The 21009-nt window shown below is 37.3% G+C and overlaps 1 protein-coding gene across 4 annotated transcripts in view; it reads left to right on the top strand.

The window, feature by feature from the left end:
- Positions 1-21009, top strand: part of PIK3C2G (phosphatidylinositol-4-phosphate 3-kinase catalytic subunit type 2 gamma) — a 220371-nt gene that overhangs the window by 23497 nt on the left and 175865 nt on the right. For all 4 annotated transcript variants that reach the window (XM_085324048.1, XM_085324047.1, XM_085324049.1 and 1 more), the window contains exons 6-9: positions 3387-3457; positions 8735-8798; positions 12992-13114; positions 19649-19682. In XM_085324048.1, coding sequence (XP_085180174.1) covers positions 3387-3457; positions 8735-8798; positions 12992-13114; positions 19649-19682 — 292 coding nt within the window. The remainder of the gene's footprint in view (positions 1-3386; positions 3458-8734; positions 8799-12991; positions 13115-19648; positions 19683-21009) is intronic.

Below are 21009 nucleotides of genomic sequence, written 5' to 3'. Positions count from 1 at the left end.
TTCATATCTACCAGTCTTAATGMTGTTAATATTTTACCAGAGGTATCAAGTTAAGTGTTAGCGTCCAAGCATAATCACAAACCGAGAAAAATGAAGTCAGTGGTCTATCATGATAAGAACTGTTTTTCCATTATTTGAATGTATGTGTCCTATTCACAGGGATGGTGAAGTATCTCAGAYACTAGGAAGCCATTTGTCTATATTTAAGTATCCTTTAAAATTGTGCTRCTGTAAAAATGCTTCATGTCCTATTGATATGCTCAAAGCCTGCTTCATCACTGTTGCAGTTTGACAGGTCTAAATGAGGTTTAATATACTACAGTGCACTGTGGAGGCCAGGAGCAGAGTGTGAGCAGCTCTTGACGTTTCACATTTCAGAAATAGTTACAATTACTAAGTAGAATAATTACTAACAAATAAACAAAAACAGTCTTTCAAGCCATATTTCAGGCAGGTAACAAGCTTGGAAGATAAATTAGCAGTGTTCAGGCCATTAGAAAACATTTGTTGTCTCAGAGAATTTGTGAAACTGTAATTAATAACCTACAATAGGGCTTAACCAGGAATGGTGATGTTTTAAGATATGTTCAAGTGAATTATTGATCACCTCTTTATGATAACTGAAACGCTGTGAAAGCTTTAGGCCATGAAGTTACTTCAGKTTACTAATAATAGCAAAGAACATTAACAGCTCAAGAGATGGCGTAAGTCACAGACCCAAAGTTTTCATCCAGCTCCAGGGAATACATGCGACAAGGCACTCATGTCAGAAAGGAAGGATCCTGCTTGCAGGCAGGAGCGTGAGCAAGTCTGTCTGGCTTGGAGGAAGCCYTGATGGAAGAGACATAGGTGATGGTGCTCTGGCAACTGCAACATCTCCTCTCGYTGTGCACCCAGCTCTGTAGGTACCTGGGCGTCTCTTTGGATGTTCTGAATCCCACTTCAGCCATATTGAACTCAAGGATCTGAAGTAGTCTCGATTGAGGTCATAAATGCTATTTGTTTTTTGGTTTGTTTTTTGTTGTTTTCTGAAACTTGCAGCTTGATTGGTTTTACAGGGTACTTGAAAAACACAGATTTGTAGACAGTTTATGAAAAATAATTTTCCCTCCCTCTGAGTTCACATAATGRAAAAAGATGGGAAAACTGTGTGTTCTTAAAAAGATAGGCAGAGACTTTAAGACTTTTAACATCCAAAAAAGCTTTTGTCATCCATCCTGGGCAGTTATTTACGTGTGCAGCTACCATTTATTTTTGTGAATTTTCTGTCCTTCTTTGGGAGAATTCGCATTGTCATCTGTAGGATCCTTTAGAATTTTGAAGTTTCAGACATGTTACTTGGTAGAAATCTCTGCTAAGGATGTGGTTAACCAGTGTCACAGAAGCATATCAATATCTTTGGGAGCTCTTCTATGTAATCATCTCCCATATGTATTTATATGCTAAATGATTCACATACACCCACCTTTTTCCATGCTCCATCAGGTCCCCTGAAGCTTCTAGATTCCAATCAATCACACATATCTGTAATTTTATCTGTGAGCTCCAGCGCTCCCTSCTTTAGTCAGTTTTGCATTGTTTAGATGATCTTTATAAAAATGCGGGGTACTTTTTGCAGAGCGTCTACACTGCTCATCTGTAGGGTAGTGTGACTTAAAATATATATATCTTCCCTCCCTCTGAGTTCACATTAATGGMAAAAGATGGGAAAACAGAGTGTTCTTAAAAAGATTTTTAACATCTAAAAAAGCTTTTTTCATCCATCTTGGGCAGATTTCTTCATCCATCTTGGACTGTTGCTCTATCTAAAATAGAATTAGCTTGAATTAATTCATCTGTGAATTAATCCATTTAACCTGAATCTAACAATACCAGAAACACAAATTGCTCAGAAATGTTTGCTCCAGRCCACTACTGTACTTGGAGTACTGCAAACACACTTGCTTCAATTACCTAAAGAAAACTGCTAGTGTGTTTGCAGTACTCTGAACAAGCTTTCAATATTTRAATTCACTAACATACAAAATAATAGGAGAAGGGTTTTTTTGGCACAGCAGGTAAAATACTGGACTTTTCCTTTTGAAAATATAGTTTTAGTTCTTAATGCTATCTAAGAGAAAGAAATCATAAAGTTGAAACATATTTTATCACTACTGGATTATGCTGTTCTGTTTTTTWAAAGAATTATTTATTATATGAAAGTTAAAACAGTAAAAATTAGCAGAAGAGTTTTTCTTTCTTACTGAAAAGCTTTRCTTAAGGTAAAAAACCATTTTCTTCCCTTTACGAAAGAACTTAGAAGTTTCATTAGTTTAATCCAGCCTAAAATTGAGTCATTTTCCAGATTTTTTCATGATCCTTGGCCAAATGTAATTTCTGTCCTCTGCTTCACCTTTTAGCAAACATATTTTAGTTCAGTACACATACAGATAAACTGATTGTAACCCAGTTGCCTAAGCTATGTCCATCCCARCCATCAGTGGCATTTTCAGAGGTGCTGAGAAAAAACATATTGTCTCAACCACTGTGGAAACAGAGGCTCCTTACCACTATATGCCTGTATGGTGTGCTACTTTCCTGCTTCTATTTTCTTATTTTCATTCTTTTCTCTCCCTCCTTCCCCTGAGTGATACCTAATCATAACTATCATTCCCTTAGTAATTAAAGTCCAGTGTGTTTCAGGTCATGCTTGTCACAGGCTACTCAGTAACTTTCCCCTCTGGGCTATAGGGATCAGGACTTAGCTGTGAATCAGAGATGACACAGATTTTTCAGGACATAGTGGTGCTTACAAGCTAGCRGTGTGTGGCTGACGTGGGCTGAGCTACCTCCGTGGGGTAGAAGGATTTAAGACATCAGAGGCAACAAATCCTTTGGGCTGGAGAAAAGACTACATCTGATGGTGAATAGATGTGGTCTGCAGAACATGCCAAATGAGACAAAATGGGGGGATATACGCCTCTTTGAAGGAGTTGCAAAGGATGGTACAAACGTTCTTCATTCCATCCTCTTAGGAAACGAAGCAGCAGAGAGGTTGTTGATACAAAATCATTTCTGCTTCATGTTCTGTGCACATTGCAATTGAAGAAGGATGCCTACTGCTGTCTGTAGCAAGAAAGCGGAGGCAGGTCTTGGGAGGCCCAACTATAATCTTAATGCATAATAAACTTCAATTTATGTAGTGAAAGGAACTACTGTGATAATCTTCTGTGGTACCTGTATAACAAGCCAGTATGATATGAGAGAGTCACCAAAAAATCTCAGAGCAACACTTTAAAAGGAATTTACTAAAAGAACATGTTGACTTTGGAAGATGCCAACCGAATCTGTCATGTGCATTCTTCACATCAGAGTACAATATCTCATTGTATGTTTCTCTTTCATAGCATGAGGATGACCAAAGACATTTCAGTGTGAATCAGCTGTTGGAATATACTTGTGCTTGGAGGCTGACTCGGTAAGAACATGGGTATTTTGCAGTAGCTGTGTGTGTTTGTGTTTGGAATGAATATCCTGGCCCTACAGGACAGAATCTCAAGACCTACTGCAAATAGGGATGATACCAAAGAGAAAGAAAAATAGTTAATTTTTTTCTTTTGTTTTGTTTTTGCTTTTAGACCTTACTGATTGTTTGGCAAAAATTAGTGGCCACTTATACATCTATGTAATTTTTTCTCCATTCTCTCCTTTTCATTCTTTGAAGGTTTCATTAGAGTTTCACAAAGATTTCTGGGATTGAAGGAATCATGATTTTAAAGCATGTGCTTAAGGAGAGAATTTTAGGTGTATATTCTGTAAAAATAGCAGGTTTACTTTTTATTATGCCTGCAGTTTCACAGTTCTTTTTTTATTATTATTGAAGCTAGTTGTGAAAATTTTTAACTTAATATCTCTAACTTTAAAGCTAACCTACCRTGGACAAGTGTTTAAATGAGATTCCTCATTCAAATCTCATTATGTTCCATTTMATTTCCATTTCTGCTTAGACAAAGAAGCTTTAACCGTTTTTGTAATGTGTTTCATCAATGTATCATAAAATACTTTGCCAAAGCAGGTAAGTGTTGCACCTATATTTTGCCAGATGAGGGAAAACAGAGAGGTAGGAACTGTCTTCCAGGGGGATAGGTGATAGAAGTTGTTGAGTTCRAAATCAAGTATGTGTGTCAAGATTTTCTCTGATAGTAAAGGGCAATGAATAACTAGTAGCATAGGCAATAAATGATTTCTTTCTTCACCTACAAGTTCAGTAAATGTCTCTTACTAAATACTAAAAAAGTAAAGGCATGAACTGTGTGTGTGCATACCTGTGCTCAGGCCCTGTGCTCTCAAATTCATTCCTAAATTAGTTAGGGTGGGAGGAAAAAAGATTAATAGTTAAGTAACAAAGTTTGCTGACTGTAATAGGCAGAGTAGTAAAAACAGGAGTTGCCAGTAATCAATTGTAAAAGGACTTTACAATGTTGATTTGGCTATGTGATAAAAATGGCAGATGAAATTCTGTGAAGAAAAATGTAGATGGGAGGAGACAGTCTTAATATTACATAAGTAATCATAGGCTCTTGTGTTGACTTTTGCCACCAGGAATGAGTTTTGGGGTTATAATAAATAGTTTTGRAGGTGAGCTTGGTGCACAGTGGCTGCCAGAAAAAGTAAACAAATGGTGGGAATTATTACAAAAGGAATTAAAATCCCCAAAACTATATTATGCCAGAGTATAAATGAATGGTGTGTATGTATTTGGAATACTGTGTGCAGTTCTGGTTCTTCCATTTCAAATGAGATATAATACAACTTGAAAAAGTGAAGAGAAAAGGAACAAGGATGATCAGAGGTATGAAATGCCTTCCAAATGAAAAATAAGTAACCTGAGATTCTTCATTCTGATCAAGAGCTAGTAGAAGGGGATTATTTCATAGATTAGAAGTCTGTGAAGTTTTGAGGAGCACAGAGAATGTGCATATAAAAGGATTATTTATTGTATCTCGCCATGCAGGAATTAAGTACTAGATTCAAACCAGGCAAGAGGAGGCCTTTCGTTATATAAGACCTAATTAAACATTGGAGATCCTTACCATGATGGTAGGATAGATGATTAAAGTTTACATAGATTCAAAATGTAACAAGGGAATCAGAACAGATTGAACCGAAACCTCTTTTAAAGAATAAAGACCCRCATGTCCTAGTAACACTGTAGACCTGTAGGGGCCTGGAGTAGACTGTCACTGTGTGTAATGCAGTAGGCGCATGACTAATTCTGTCCAACTACGGCTAGCCCCAAGTGTTGTGAGCATAAGCCTTTCTGCACTCCTTAACATAGCAATCAAAAATCACTCCCTGGAACGAATTTCTTTAGCAGTGTTCACATAYTATTTTTTACCGTTAGAGTCAACTATTTTGAGTTGAAACTATTGGCACACTTATGCTGAGAGAGGACTTGAATTTGAAGCATCACCAAAGTTATCTTATCAGGTGAGCTTTACAGTGAAGAAAAGCCCTTATTCCTGTAAGCAGCTGCCATAGTGTTTTTCCTGTGGGAAGGTCAGTCTGTAATACCATACCTAGTCATAACAGCTGTGTGTGACATAACATGCCACATCTTTCTGCCTGTTCTGTACTGAGAAGTATGTTTGCAGCTGCTTATATTTTTGTATCTAGGTAGGGCTGTGGAGAGGCCATGGAGAGGCAGTGGAATGGGCTCAACACAGGCTGTACAAATCTGCTTGGCACACAGGAAGTCTGGCAAATTACCTTCCCATATTTTAATGTCTTCRGAACTATGAGTATCTAGGTTAGCTAAATTAAATAATGCTCAGGGTTGTCTCTATGTACTGCAGTTACATTTCTGATTGTAGCATACAAGCATCTGTGTCTTGTAGAACATACTGATTGAGATGGTCACCATCTGCTTAGATCCAGTAGGGAAGAGAAAAGGACTGTTTTGACTGGTTTGGAATGAAGTAAAAAGAATGAACAGGAACCTGATCTGTGTTTATATCTAGATCTCTGTTTATATCTGCTGCTGCAGGCAAGCGTGTAACAAATGAAACCAGCAGCACCTACGTTGCTTCTTTCACTGATATTCATAGCTTGAAAATCGAACCCAACGTAAATCAACAAGTATGTCAGCAGAACTGCACTCATTGTACCAGGGCTGAATTTGGCCCATAGTCTCTGAAATCAGGGTGCCAATTAATATGACGTGGTGGCTAATCTGACACTTGCAGTTAGGCAGAGCTTGTTTAAGCAGCCTGGTGATAAATATGGTCCTTTGGAGAGGAAACCTGACACTCCACAGGGAATGCTGCTGCCAGGAAATTAAAAAATAAATGCTGTTAGTGTACACTCTGTGTGACTACCTACATTCTCCCGTATAGACCAGTCAGGATCCAAGACTGATTCTCCTAAGTTGTTGATGCTTTTCTTTTCAAAACTGTTTTACTATATTTCCATGTTAAAAGATCCAAGAGATTTCTTCAGGACCCCCAAAGAAACATTGAATGTTCATGGATTATTTAGCATTGCCCTATTTATACACACCTGTCAGAGATATGCAAGTTTATGGTGTTTGTGTGTAATATATGGATATTATTAGTTATCTAGCAGCCAAAGATTCAGGAAAGCATTGATAGAGATATTCTGATCATTGTTACAAGTTGTTGGGGTRTTTTTCACACTTATTATGGAAAATTATGGCTGTTTTATACACAAAATTCTCTAGGGTGGAATTRAATGATGTAAAATATGCTAATTTTTGAATTAGTATTATAATTTATGAAATTATTTTGAAACCTGCGTTTAGATCAAGCGTGCTAATGGACATGCTTACATGTGTGCATCAAGGCAATGGGGCAAGCTCTTACATTTAGAACTACTTTTGAGTTTGCCAGCGCTATGAAAAAGACATTATGCCTGGAGAGTTGCTCAAAGCAAAGCAASAACTTGTATTAGCTATGACATAACAAGATTACAGGAGAAACTGCCAAGCAGCTTCTCAACACACAAACTGCCTGGCCAGATAAGACTAGTGCAAGGTTGCAAATAAATAATTGTAAAGGCAAAGCCATCTGTAGGCAGAAGTGAACATTAGGCATCTATGGGGAAATGTATTCTGATATTAACACCTGAAACTTCTCCATGCTATATGATAAATTTCAGTGGAATGAGTCTATTTCCTCCTCTCGACATACAATACATGATAATCTAACCATGTGCTCTACAACCTGTATCTTGGACCATGGCTGTAACTCTAATCTCCGATTGCTCAGTTAGCCTGACTTAAGAAGCAATGATGTATGGATTCCTATCCAAATACTCCATTTGCTCTGAAGCAAACACATACCTGTTTGATCTTTAGCTACCAGTCTGCAATGGGAGAAAATCCCTTCTAAGCCCTCGGAAGAGGAAAAACASCAATGCAAAGGAAGAGTGGGAAATCGAGGAGAAAGATAATCAAGAAGAAAAGTGCTGGAGTAAAATAAACAAAAGACACTGAGAAAGGAGTGTAGAGTAAAACTTCCCATTTTCCGTACAAGCACTCATATTCCCTGACACTTACCACAAAGTACCGTCAAGGCAATAAGACAGCGGTCTTACTAGTGAGTAAGTTAGATGTGTGGAAATGGGAATTAAGGTTTGCCTACCCTCAGCTGAAGATTCAGCCCTAGAGGAGGCTATCAAAGGAAAACAAAGGTGCGCTCCTGAGCACAATAATCAGAGCCAGAGCCTTGTTGGCACCTTTTTCCCTTTTTACCAAATGACAGGTAAGTACTAAGCAGAATTTCACTGTGCGTAGAACATGGTAGGATTAAAACCAGAAAGAGTTTTTGAAAAGTATATCTCTGATTTGATTCTGGTTGTCTGTGGAGCTGCTGGTTCTAAAAGGATGAGGTTTACAGCAGAAGCTTCAGTCCTGCAGTTCGGTGTGGAAAGTCTGGTATTCCTGTTCATAGCCCCACTGAATTTAGCGAAGCTTTGTGGAGGCGTAACAGTCTGCTTGTATAAACTTTATGGTAATTTTTGTAGCTTAAAGGTAGCATGTCACTACTGCATGGCAGAGGACTACATACGGAAGTAGTATCAGTTAAACCAGTTTTCATGACTGGATTGAATGACAAAGAAAAATAAATCATAGCTTAAGTAATGATAGGTAAAGGCTGCCACTGAAATAGTTTGATAATGTAAACATCAGAAATGTAAATTTAATGATTTCCATGGCAATGGTGCCCTTTTTATTAATGCACATTTTCATACTTGTGACTTAATAGGGGCTTTTGAACTGTAGAGATTTTCCAGATGCTTTCCAGATGTTTTGCCTCATACTCTGCAGCTTTACAGTCTGTGAAGTGATTTGGGAAAAAAGGCATGGTAGCGTGTACTTAAGTCCATCCTTCTTCAAGGTCATATTTAAGCACATGATTGGCCTTAAGGAGTAAAAGAAATAAGAAATAAGTTAAATAGACACATTAGTAAGCCACTTACTGGAGTTCTTTTACTGTGAAACAGGTATTCTCCAGGTCAATGTAGAAGAATTTTACATACATACGTTAAGACAAATGACTACCGAGGAGAACTAGGCCAATATTACACGAGGTCTACATAAGCAGTTGTCTTTATTTTACACCACTGTAAAATCAGTCAGTCAAATTATTTCTGATTTATACAATGTGAAAGAATACCTGTTCTCTTTGTCCGTGTGTTATTAATTTGATGTTATTTTCTTTTTTCCGATTTCCAGACAGAACCTTGTCTCGGTTATTATGAAATATAGAGGTCAAGTGGAGTATCTATTGCAAAAAGAGGTATTTGTTTTCAGTCTGTTATACTTGAAAAGCATTAACTTTCATGTGAAAGGTATCTAATTATTAATCTGTCTCAGATGAAATTAAAGAGGACTTTTAATTAAAAGCTATTTAACCTGACCTGGAAAGGGTATGAATTCTCTTGACAAAATTTGACTTGAGATTAAGAAAAAAGYGCTACCCGTTTAAAATGTCCAAGGTGACTATTTCATAGGAGTCAAGGAACCTGTAAAGAAAARCAGGGTTGTTCTGTTTGACAGTATAATTTTTGGAACTAGCAGAGATAAAATGTACTGTCTGTATTGGCAAAATTATCCCTGATTTTGYGAACTCCCAAGCAAGCGTTTAACTATTTAGGGTGTATATTCAAACATGAGATTACTTGCAGGGTTAGGCTTAGGCTGCAAAACTCATAAGGACTTTCTTTTAAAATATTTGGAACTGCTCTATGCTTTAAGGAAATCTCTGCTAATGTTTTAGGCAGAATTCAAACTCAAAGGAAAAATGCATATTTGGCGTGGAAAAAACCAAGTGGTTATTTAATTTGAGTTTCAGGTTGTGATACTGACTTTCTAGGATTTGGAACTGACAAGAAAACAGAGAATTTTTTGATAGGGGAAAAAAAATAGCAATGTAGTGGCATGGAGATATTCCGGTGCATCTATTCCAGAGTGTTTTAACTGATTATGCTAAAGTAGGGATTTTTTTGAAGTGTAAATTAAAACATAAAATTAGYATTCTGTACTGAAGTCCAGATTCCAGTCTTTCTGATATTCTTGGTATTTCTATTGTGAATAAACAAAAGCATATAAATGCACATATATATGTTTACATGTAGGTATGTATGTGTGTACACATATGTACATATGTGTGCATATGTATAGTAACACATACAAACATACATGCATACAAATGTACACAAATGCATAYGTTAATATATATATATTTAAGTATGTTTAGATAAAAATAATCTACATATTTATGTAAATCTTTGACACTTTTGTTGAATGTACACAAATTTAAAGTCTGTTGAYTTGTGCCTATTTCCAAAGCAGGGCTCTGATTTTGATGCTATGTAGGCATTCAGTGAAATTTGCTTCTGTTAGCAACCTCTCAAAGGGGACTATTTATCAGGTAAAACATGATGGAGGCCTTTGGGAAAATTGAGGTCTCCAAATTCAAAAGTATATATATACTGCTTTACTGAAAAAGACCCATGAGTTTAGTTACTCACATTCACTTTTAAATGTTAGAGCCTAAAATAAAAAGACTCCAAATTCAAAGGGAGCTATAATGCCAAAATTAATGAGGCATTACAATCCACCCTTTCAATTGACACTAGGTGGATATTCCTGAGTCCTGTAATGGAGCTCTCTTAAATTTGTTTCTGCTAAAGATTTTTATCTTGAGTAGGCAATTACTTGAGATCATTAACTTATTTATAAAGGGAAGAGAGGACACTTCTGAAATATTCATGCCATGCAACAARTGTGTGTTTTACTCTGGAGCTAAATTTCTCCGTAGTTAATAATATATATATATGTTTCTTAACAAGGTCGTGTCTGCACAAGAACACTGAGGAAAGTTCAAGTGAATTGAKTAAAAGAGCATGGTTGCAAGTTAATGGCACAGGTTAAATAACCATGCAGATGTTTTCATTCAAAAGTATCATAATATATGGAGTTTTTTCAAGCCTATAATAATTAGATCTGGTGGTACTGGTTTGCTTGAATACACGCCTTGAAAAGTTATGGTGCTATAATGTAATAAGTTATAATCATGAWTTTATAGTAAAGGAAGCAAACAAGAAAAGGCTTGAGTCATTCCCTGAATCTTAACTTACTATTTTTTTAAATTTCCATAAAGTCTAATAAGGTCCATTTAAGGTTTTAAATTGGAATCTCTGTAACTTCCCCCATCCCAAGGTTAGAKAGGAGTAATTCTGTTGATTTTTCARAACCAGCATTCACAGCTGTGGGAGAATTGAAACCCTTCTTCTGATCCACCACAATTTACCCKTGGCACGCATGAAGCTTTAGGCCAGTTGGAGTTACCACATAAATTAAGTGCACATACACCTGCTTAAATTATCTGCTCAACTGGAACTTCCTTTAGCATAGAGTTTTAATCTGACAGGTCTTGAGATCCTGCATTTTTAAAAAAGCCAGTCATTTATTGGCATGTTTATCTAAGTACTTCCAATTTTTCTCATTCATGGGTGTGTGTTAAAAGTCCTTGGGGGTACTGATTCCTGATTTCTGGCTTCTATAACAAACCCACTCTCCTTATCAGTAAYGACCAATAAATGGCACACTCGTTTTGTGATGGATAAATACCTTTACAAAATGAAAAGKCAAATAAGGAAAAAATATTTGCAGTCTTTGGCACAAGGGGACGGACTGATGCTATTGGGATTGAAATGTAAAGAGTTTTCTTAGAGAGCATGTGCCCTCAGACAACTAGCCATTCTGATTGTTCTGATAATTATTCAACATACACTTTGTTTTTAAATCTACAGAAAGCGTACCATTTAAGAAAAATTCTAATTTGTGCAGTGTAGAAGAAAACTTTTTAATTTTTTGTAGTGTAAAAGTGGAGTATACAAGTTCTAGAATGAAGTACTATTTTTATCATATAAATAATTTGAACAACAAAATTTTCTTCAAAGTTTCTACTGGTATTTAATTATGTACAGAAAGTTTTCATTACAGAAATATGTGTTTACATTTATATATGGTCTGGTTTGCTATGCCGTTGTATTCTTTACAACTGCACARTAAACCAGCCTATATGGTTTTGTCATTATTACAAGTGGAAACAAAGCCATCCCATTTTTAGAAATTCCTGCTTCTATTGGCAATGTGTATATATGCATGGAGAGGAAATTCTGYGAGAGTTCAAATTAAAAATCCAAGKGGTAGGAAAGAAATATGAGAGAGGAAAATGCACTGCTTGTAACTTGCTAGAAGGATGAGTCAGGTTCAGGCTGAAGAAATGTCCAAAGTTCTCAAACCTTTTCGTTTCTCTCCAGTACCTGTAATATGAAAAAAAAAATTGCTGTTTTTAATTATATATACAAAAATCAACTTATATTTAAAATAATTCTGATATTTGAGGATATTTTATCTAATTTATTTCTGCTTTACTTTTATTCAAGGCAGTTAAACATGGTACTAATAAACACAACACATTTTTATATTTTTTTTAGCGTACTTCTCAGTACAGTTCTGGTTATAGACCTTAAGCTTGAAAATAGAAAGTTCATCTTGGTGTGGTTTTTTTTTTCTTTTTCAGACATGGAAATGGATGAGTTACAGAAATGGTTTTATCAGAACATAGACATGCTGTAGCTCACTAAAAGGAAAGTTTATCAGTACAGGAACATGGAGAATATATAATAGAGGAGCTTCTGCTCATACAAGAAATKTATTTTAAGCTTTAAGGAAGTCATATAGATGCACAGGAAAAACAGGATCTTTTTTTTATCAATTTCTTTTTCCTAAATATGGCACATCACTTCCTTTGTGACCCAAATTTTATTATTGAATTGACCTCTTGGTCAATTATATCAAAATACCTGAGATGATTCGTCTAGGGATTTTTTTTATATGATAAAATATAAAAAATCCAGATTTATTACTAATGTGTTGTAGTATTTTGAAATATATATTTTTTTTGTAGAAGAAAAGCTGGTTGCRAAGTACTTAATCTACACGTGTCAGATTACACAGGGCCTCCCACACCAGGATTTTTAAGGAAAATGGCGCTCTGCCATGTCTCACAGAAGTGGGTAGGAGACAATAGCAGGGATTAAATACATAGTTGCATAAAAGCCTCTGAGCATTTGTGAATCATTTGGATTCAAAATTCCTCAAAAGTTCCTTTACAATGCTTCTATACTTCAAACCAACATTTTGCGCTAAAGACTAAATACATCACAGTTTTCAACAAGGCACATTGTCTAGAAGATACTTGGGCTTTGACAAAAATTACACTGTCCTTAAGAAACCACTGATCRCTAGCAATCTCAATATACATCAGCAATCTCAGATTTACGCATGATGAGTTTGAGTTTTGGATGAGGAAACGCAGATATCATTTTCTGCAGGCTTACTGTCATCACATGGCAAGGTGTTTCTATTAAGTAGTATGTGTCTGTTTTCTTTTTTTTTTTTTTTTTCCACCATCAACAGCATGGTGTGGATAATGTGATTGAAGCAACTAAAGCAATCTGCGGTGTCCTCTGTTTTGTGGAAACCAGAGACATTACTGATGCAGTCAAGAAACTCCGTGCACTGCTGTTGGTGAAAGCACAGGTAAAAGGTGCACTGAAGCCTTTGTATGGCTGCCTTGACAAGCTGACATCCTGTTTTTTCTTTTAAACTGGAGCTTGAGTAGGTGTCATTTGTTTTCTGATTGATCAAGGTGATAGGTCGTTGTACCGTCTTACTGCTTTTTTTTTCCTCTGTGAAAAATACTAGGAAGAAGCAGTATAAAAAAGATTGCAGGCAGTATGTGACAAGTGAAACAGCCGAGGACTTGTCCTGTGGTTAAATCTGTTACACTCCTGTAACTGGTCTTTCTAATTCCCATCAAGTGTACAAGTCTCAGCTTTGCCACACCAAATATTATACAAATCGTGACATTTCCAAATAATCAAGTTTCATATATTTAGCATAGGTTGGTAACAATAAAAGCAATAGTTCTTCTGTAAATGTCTTGTTCTTAAGATAGAAATTCCTCTATTATTTGTGTAGAGAAAGCCCAGCTTAATATTTTTGATTTTAGCTGGAATTCTCACTGTTAAAACACTGAAATGGGATTTCCAGGGGTTACTGTAAAATTGTGAACTGAGACTTTGGAGGGAAGTTTTTGTTTTCAGTTTTACCATCAACTATTTTACTATGACCTTGGACAAGTCACTAAGGACCTGATCTACAGGGATTTTCAGCACCTAGAAATTCATTTGAAGTCAGCATTTCGACAATATAGGTTCTCAGCACATCTGAAAATCAAGCCATTAATCACTTGGAATTATTCTGGTGTAACCTTAAGTCATGCTAATTCTTTCCCATCATAATGAAATTCCACTTTGAACTTTTTAAAATTTTAATAAGATACTAAGATGTTTCTTGGGATCTTTCCTTCCTTTCATGGTCTCTGTCTTATTGTTCTTTCTCAATATTGTTTAGAAAATTATGCTAAATTGAGCAAGCTACTTGTTTCCTCAAGCCATAGCCACTTTACAAAAGCTATTGTTCTCTCTCTCAGTGGATTTTAGCCCGTGGCTTGTGATGTGTGTGTAAGAACACTTAGGACAGAAAAGGAAACATTGGGTTTAATAGTGTTAATTGGATTAACTAGTGAGTGTTAATTCAAAAGATGCTCAGCTACCTAAAAAGAATTGTTAAATACGGCTGATAGGCAGTTTGAGGTCCCAAACCTGAGACCAAGGAAAGCTAACACGTTCGTGACGTTTCTGAAGGCATAAGAGTGACATACAGCAAATTATGTAGATGACAGTATATAATTAAACTTGCTCTTGACAGATTATTAACCATCATGTAGTCATAATTTTGAAGGGGCAAACTTATTGCTGAGAGGTGAAAAGACTCACCAGAGAGCAGAAAGTATGTCAGTTGAACAGATTTAAGTGATATTCAGAAAATCTTTCTTAAATCTCTGCATTATTAACCTCTGTTCGTTCCTCTTGTACGTGTGGTGGTATGGCAGTGCCTTCCAACTAAGGTATAGTACAGAATCCAAGCAAATAAGCTCTAGAAAATCTCTTGCAGCACTCTGCGGGTCTGGCTTGTAAGTAAATCCCAGAACTGTGTTTCTGGAACAGAGGTGCYAAAGATCACAGAGCAGCCGTTGCTATGTGGCCATGAGTGGAACCAGCTAGGCCTTTCTGGAATTAGTTATATGGGTGCTACCCACCTGAAATCTGGAGTTTTGCTTGTTTTCTCAAGTCAGATGAACTGCAGGCAAGTATTGATATAGACTAAGGTACAAGAAACGATGTAGCTGTGTTTGTTGTTGTTGTTCAGAGCTGACCAGCTGATGCAGCTGAGCTTTTTCGCTTGCTTTCCTTCTGAAAGGTCATGGCTCACTAGGTCTCCCTTGTATAGCATCCTAAATACTTGTGTGTGCACTTCAGCATTAATTGCTGGAAATGACTATTCTGGGGAACTTCCAGTATAAATGGATCTGTGACAGCACATTTTAGAGTGTCTAGTGTGTCATTGATTTAAACAAAAATATTTCCATTTAATAAATGTTCTCTTTGTGTTTTAGAGGACAAGAGTAACAGAGAAAGAGATTAAAGAAATAACAAGGGCTTCACATGATTTCCTCTTCTGTTAACCCTTGGTCTGTTCTGAGAGATGTCAGGCAGAACAGCTTCTTCCTCTTGAGAAAAGTATGTTGTCAACCCAGAATCTTCCTAAAAAATGGATAAAAAGCTTGGCCCTATAAAAACATGGAGGAAACAGCAACAGAATATTTTCTCCTTTAGGAAAGAATCAAAGCAAAAATTAAAGTACTGGGACTAATGTGTTAAAGATTTCTTRTGGAATGAAGGGGAATTATTTTAGTGTATTTTCTCTTTGAGTGTTCAACTTTGTGAACCCAGTATGTAAGCTGCCTCCCAACTCCTGTCTGATTTATGCTTCCTGAGTATGCCTGAGTCCATTTTCCGTTCCACCCTCTCTGTATGTCACCAGGGAGGCAGACTTAGTGGTCAAAGAGCCAACCAAATCAGCAGTGGCCTGTCCTGAGCAATAGAAACCCCCACTTTTCGTGCCATAAAGAATAGAGTGATGGGATTGAAAAAAAAAGTGCAGGTCATATTTCTTGAATCTAATGTTTTTGTTATGTTCATGTTTGTTTCTGCTTCTGTTCTGAGTCATTGTCATGCAAACACTGTTTTAATTTTAAAGCAGCAATTATTATTACTGTACAAGTAATTGAATTATGAGCTGATCTGTCCTGTTGTAAAAATCCCGCTCCACTGTTCCCAGGTAGTCAAGCTCATTCTCCAACAACTGTGCTATTCCAGCTCTCCTGTACAGACCCTCTACAATACATCCATTTCTTTTGAACCTACTTTTCTGTATTTCCTAGCATAGAAAGAATAATAATACTCTTTCTTTTTTTCTGTCTTATCTATTTAAGTTATAAGCTCTTCAGAGGCAGGAATGCCTCTTATCTATACGTACAGGACCCAGCACAGTGGAGTGCTGGTCCCAGCTGGAATCTCCAGAGGCTRCAAATGAAAAGCGATGATGATGATAATGATGGTGTTTGCTCATCTGTAATGAGTGAAATGATACTGTTTCTGAACACCCTCCACTGAATGTTAAAAAGGTTCTGTCCTGATAGAATATTTTATCACTAGTCTTAAAATATTTTACTGTCCTAGTATTCACATAACAAACTGCTTGTCTCCCCATTTCTTTTGGAAAATACTGACTAGATTGTTACTCATTTTTCAAAGAAATGTAGTTCTAAGCTACTGAGTTTTCTGTTCTCTCAACATTTCCTCTCAGGCTTGGTTAGCTAGTTGAACTAGTTGTCTGTCCCTTGAAGCCTTCCTATAAAGGCTGACCTTGACAGACACCCGCTCACCTGCCTTATGCCTTCTTGGTAAAACAGACCTGATGAACAACTAACGTTGACTTTTGCCCCCTTCCCCCCCCAAAAAAAAAAAAAAAAAAAAGAAAGGATGGGGGTGGGGGGAACTGAAGTCAGACTGTTTCTACACCAGCAAATACTGCTGCTGCTGCTGCTTGCTTCTTATTCCTTTGAGAAATAAATGCTAGGACAGTCAAGTAGACTTCAGCTATACAGAAAAAAGTTCAAGTTTGCTTTTATGAAGAGCTTTATCTTGCTGAGCAGCAACTGAACTATAAATGTCATAAAAGCAGTAAAATGKATTTCTGCATGCTCTGTAACTCAAATGCTATTCCATTTTATGAAAATAAAGATTATACATTGTATGTAAATGCCTTGCATTTAAGACAGTATATAAATACAGCAAATATGACTTTGTCTGTGTTTATCAATATTATACAAAGGCTATGGACCAACCCTTCACCTTACGTAATTTGACTTCTGTCTGTGTTAATATATGCAGCCAGAAGTAGTATCCAATGATTGGATGTTCAATGGAGTACCAGCTCCTCCAAACTTTTTTCAAGTTAAATGCATATTGAAGTGTARAGGCATTCTGTATGAATTAGAATTTTAGCTCCATCGTGTTTTTGTGAGTACTGGTGAAATAATTAAATCTTGTGCTATTAGCTTATCCTGTCAGTCTGCTTGAAGTGTTCCTCTTATGCTCATCAGCTTAGCACCCCTAAGACTYTTTGTTATGATGGAAGAGAGGAAGGGTGTCTAACTACTGCAMGGATCACCCTTTTTTCAGACAAGCAAGTAACTTGCACCACAACTGAAGTGAAATTTTTGAGGCTACYTGTTATACCTCAAGTGCTTCAGCATTGCACATCGGGTAAGGGAGCAATGCCAGAAGATAAGTTGTCATTGCTTTTTCAGCAGAGTTTCCTGACATTTTAGTGTAATGCATGGTGCAGTTTTGTGTGGTACACCTTTTAACACATCCACTTGGCAAGCTCCGTGTGAATATTAGTCTTCAGGGAAACTGCTGCTTGGTCCTTTCAATCAATGTAAATTATATAGAGTGCAATATATGTGTCTGTATACACATCTATGCATGTGTGTGTATACTTTTTTAAAAAATCTCAATCTCTATATAATTCTGGTATTATGCAAAAAAGGAAAAGAAAAAAAGGAAATCTCTTCCAGTCTCCTGTGTTTAATTAAACTACCCTTATTGCCTCCTTACTGCCTCCTCACTGTCAGTACTATGAAGTCCTGTACTGTGATTAAGAGACTATGAAAGCARCTATCACCAATGATAGTTTCTTCGTGAACTGGCTGTGTCTCTTTATAAATGTGATTCATTCAGTCTCTAACCACCCTAATCCTGGGAATTTAAAATCTTTTCAAGAAAAACTTTGGGTCTGCTGTACAATTAAGGTTTTTCATCTCTCTCTCTCTTTTTTTTTTTTTCTTTCTTGCAGCAGCTCACAGAAAGTCCTGGGAGATCAAATCCTGCCAGAACAGGCACTAATCCACTATATATTAAATGGGCTGGACTATGTTGAAATTATAAGCATCATTCCAAAAGATTGTTTACTTTCCAAAATGTGAGAGAATTGAACAAAAGTGTCTGTTCCTATTTGCATCACTGCATAAAAAGATTGTGAAAACGTGTTTCTCAACCTGGAGCTTTTCTTTCTCCTCTCCAATAAGCCTTTGACACTCCTTCATATTTACCAAACAAACTTTRGCAATGCCAGGCTAGGTGCCCGAGGGAGAACGGATACCTAGCATTGTACCTGCTATGTCACCTGTGAATGAATTGTAGTTTTTAAGAAGGTTCTGGCTGAATACAGGTGTGCTAGCATGTAGTGTGTACTAACACGAGCTGCAAATGGATTAATGACTCTGAAGGATAACCGGCCTTTTGCACATGTTTTGCACATATGGGTACAAACAGGGCACAAATCATGCACATACTGAAATATCGAGTTAGCTTATTAGTGTCTGTGGTCAAGAGCTAGATCTCGGTAACTTACTTCTGTCACCTGGGTAAATTAAGTCTGATGACTGAGCCAGCCGAAGGCACTGGCAGATTGAGCAGCCGGCAGGGGGAAGCCAGTCGCCTCTGTTGGCTTGTAAGTGGAGACCGGGTTCCTCCTTGTAAGGGAGACCTGCGGCTGCCAGTGCCACCCTCGCTGCCAGGAGACGCACTGAGGTATGTGCAGTGACAGCAGTTCTTCCTGTGCAGGGGGGAGGCGTACGCAGTGTAGCAACATTTAATTTTGCCCAACATCCAAGAAGCCTAGAGCAAGGTCTGATTGATGGCACTTACTGTACTTGGGGATTTAGTTGAGCAGCTTTTTTTTTTTTTTTTTTTCTTTTCTTTTCTTTTCTTCCTCTTTCTTTCTTTTTTTTTTTTTTTTTTTTTTTTTTTTCTTTATGTGGTCTGATTAATCTAGGCTAAATAACTGGCCAGATCTTTCAGAGATCATAAGCACCCAGCAGTTCCTCCTGACCTCAGTGGGRTGTGCAGGGTGAAAATCCAGACACTGAATTAGATGGCTAAATGAAAGCTGGCAGCTTCAGAGCTAGGAATTCAGAGCCAGGTTCAAACAACCTAAATGCCACCAAACACCTGCACCTAATATTTCCTGTTGGCCTGCTCTAGGCAGTTGCCTGCTAGGGGCCCCTCAAGTAGGCAGCTGTTTCCACAGATTTGGAGCAGGATTGYAGGTGAAATGTAGGGCACCTGCATGGGGACTTCGTGCTCCTCAGCTTTGAAAGGATGCCAAGGCTCTGTGCAGGGTCRGGGGTCTGCCCATGTGGGACTGGATGTGGAAATCAGGTGTGAACAGGCAAGATATGCAAAGGCACTGGRAGGGGGTATTCTTATCCCTGGGACACCGGCGCGGAGGTGGGAAATGTATGTGCACCTCAGATAAGTGCCTCTTTGTATCTCAACCTGCATGAATACYATCAGAAACGTGGTCCAGAGTGACTTGTCTGAGATGGTAAAAGGAGGTGCRTGGAGTAGTTAGAAGGCAGGCCCTCATGTTCTGGATCCCAGCTGTGCCCTCGCCCATCACAAATTAGGSTGCATCCTTTCCCCCTCGCCAAAACCAGCCTTCTTCTCCATGAGTACTGTTTCTAACACCATTATAACTACTTTTTGATCTTTTCTGAAGTAACTGAAATATGTTTTCCCTTGTATTTTGTCTTTATAGAATTCACTTCAAAGTGTGGAAATGCCAAGCAAAGGTAAAGTGTTTTTTTTAATGTATTAATTCAAAGTGTATCRTCAGAAAACACAGATTTTGCTATATATTTGTATTAGTGAGGTGTTTTAGTGGGTATWTTGCCAATATTTACATATTTAGTCATATTATGAGGTAATTATGATAAGTTAAAAATATAAGTGGTATATAAATAAAACATAGCATTTCCCAAAACTAATCTGGAAATTCAAATATGGAGAATAAATAGTAGAGTGAAAGACTGTATTAGTCTGTAGTGGTCATATGTAGCAGATAATACTGCTATTTTTACTTATTATCCTTAATTCCTACAGAGAAAAATGAGTTACTTCTTGAAAATTTAATTGTGTGTGACTTTTCTACCTAAYTGCAATAATTCTTACTCCTCCTTAAACTTTAGTTTGCTGTCTTTTGTTGTGCAAACAGTATGTTGTTTTCTGTTAAATGATATACTGTCACAAGACGAGTAAGCTAATAATGGTAACAGATAAAAGCACAGACCCACCTTATTTAATCCCTCAGCTAAAATCAGCCTAGACTTAGTGGCTAATGGCCAGTCTGGTCAGTGTTGCTATAGAGCACCTCCCAAAACGAGAGAGGTGCAAGTTTCCTTTCCTAGCAGATGCCTGCACCGGGTTGCTTGCAAAGAGGCCACCGTATGCATGTTGAGTGTGGGACAGTGTGTGCTGTGAAACAGTCATCTCAGTCCCCTCTCACCACCAACTCCCCCCCCTTTTTTTATGAGAAAAAAAAGTGGCCATTCGAGATGCTTTTTCATTTTCTTTCTCCGATTGTAGTGGGCTCTGAGAGGCAAAGAGGTCACAARGATTACAGCAGCCTTTTAAACTCAGAGGTGGTTAAATGCTGCAATCCAAATGCCAGGCTTGTTTTTTCACCATTATTCCAATTCATGAACAGCAAASAAACCAACAAACAGTAAATATATTTCTAAGCTGCCAGTAAAAGCTAAGCAGCTGGGGCTCAGGGGAGTGCAGGTGTGGAAGGGAAGAAAAGGTAAGAATGGTTTGTATGGTTCTTCTTCCTTGGATGCAGACATTTGGCCCATGAGTTTTGTCAAACATATGACAATGACAACAGTTTGATAAAGATGAAAGAARTTAATAGTTACAAATCAGTATCTATCCTTGAAACATGTTCCTCCACACACACTTCAGAAAGCCTACCTGGAAAGGATCTAAAACACTCTTACATTAAAAGATACTTGCAAACTTGGACTTCACTGAATGAGCAGTTTCTTCAAGGAAAAATCTGATTTATTGAGTAACATTAAAGAATTTAGCAGAATTTTGGCACTTTACTTCTCTGCATCT

The sequence above is a fragment of the Rhea americana genome, unplaced genomic scaffold (genome assembly GCF_003343005.1).
Source record: "Rhea americana isolate MKP2758 unplaced genomic scaffold, rheAme1 scaffold_9, whole genome shotgun sequence".
Taxonomy (NCBI): Eukaryota; Metazoa; Chordata; class Aves; order Rheiformes; family Rheidae; genus Rhea; species Rhea americana.
The sequence above is the reverse complement of the archived record's forward strand: the minus strand, read 5'-3'. Positions and strand labels throughout refer to the sequence as shown.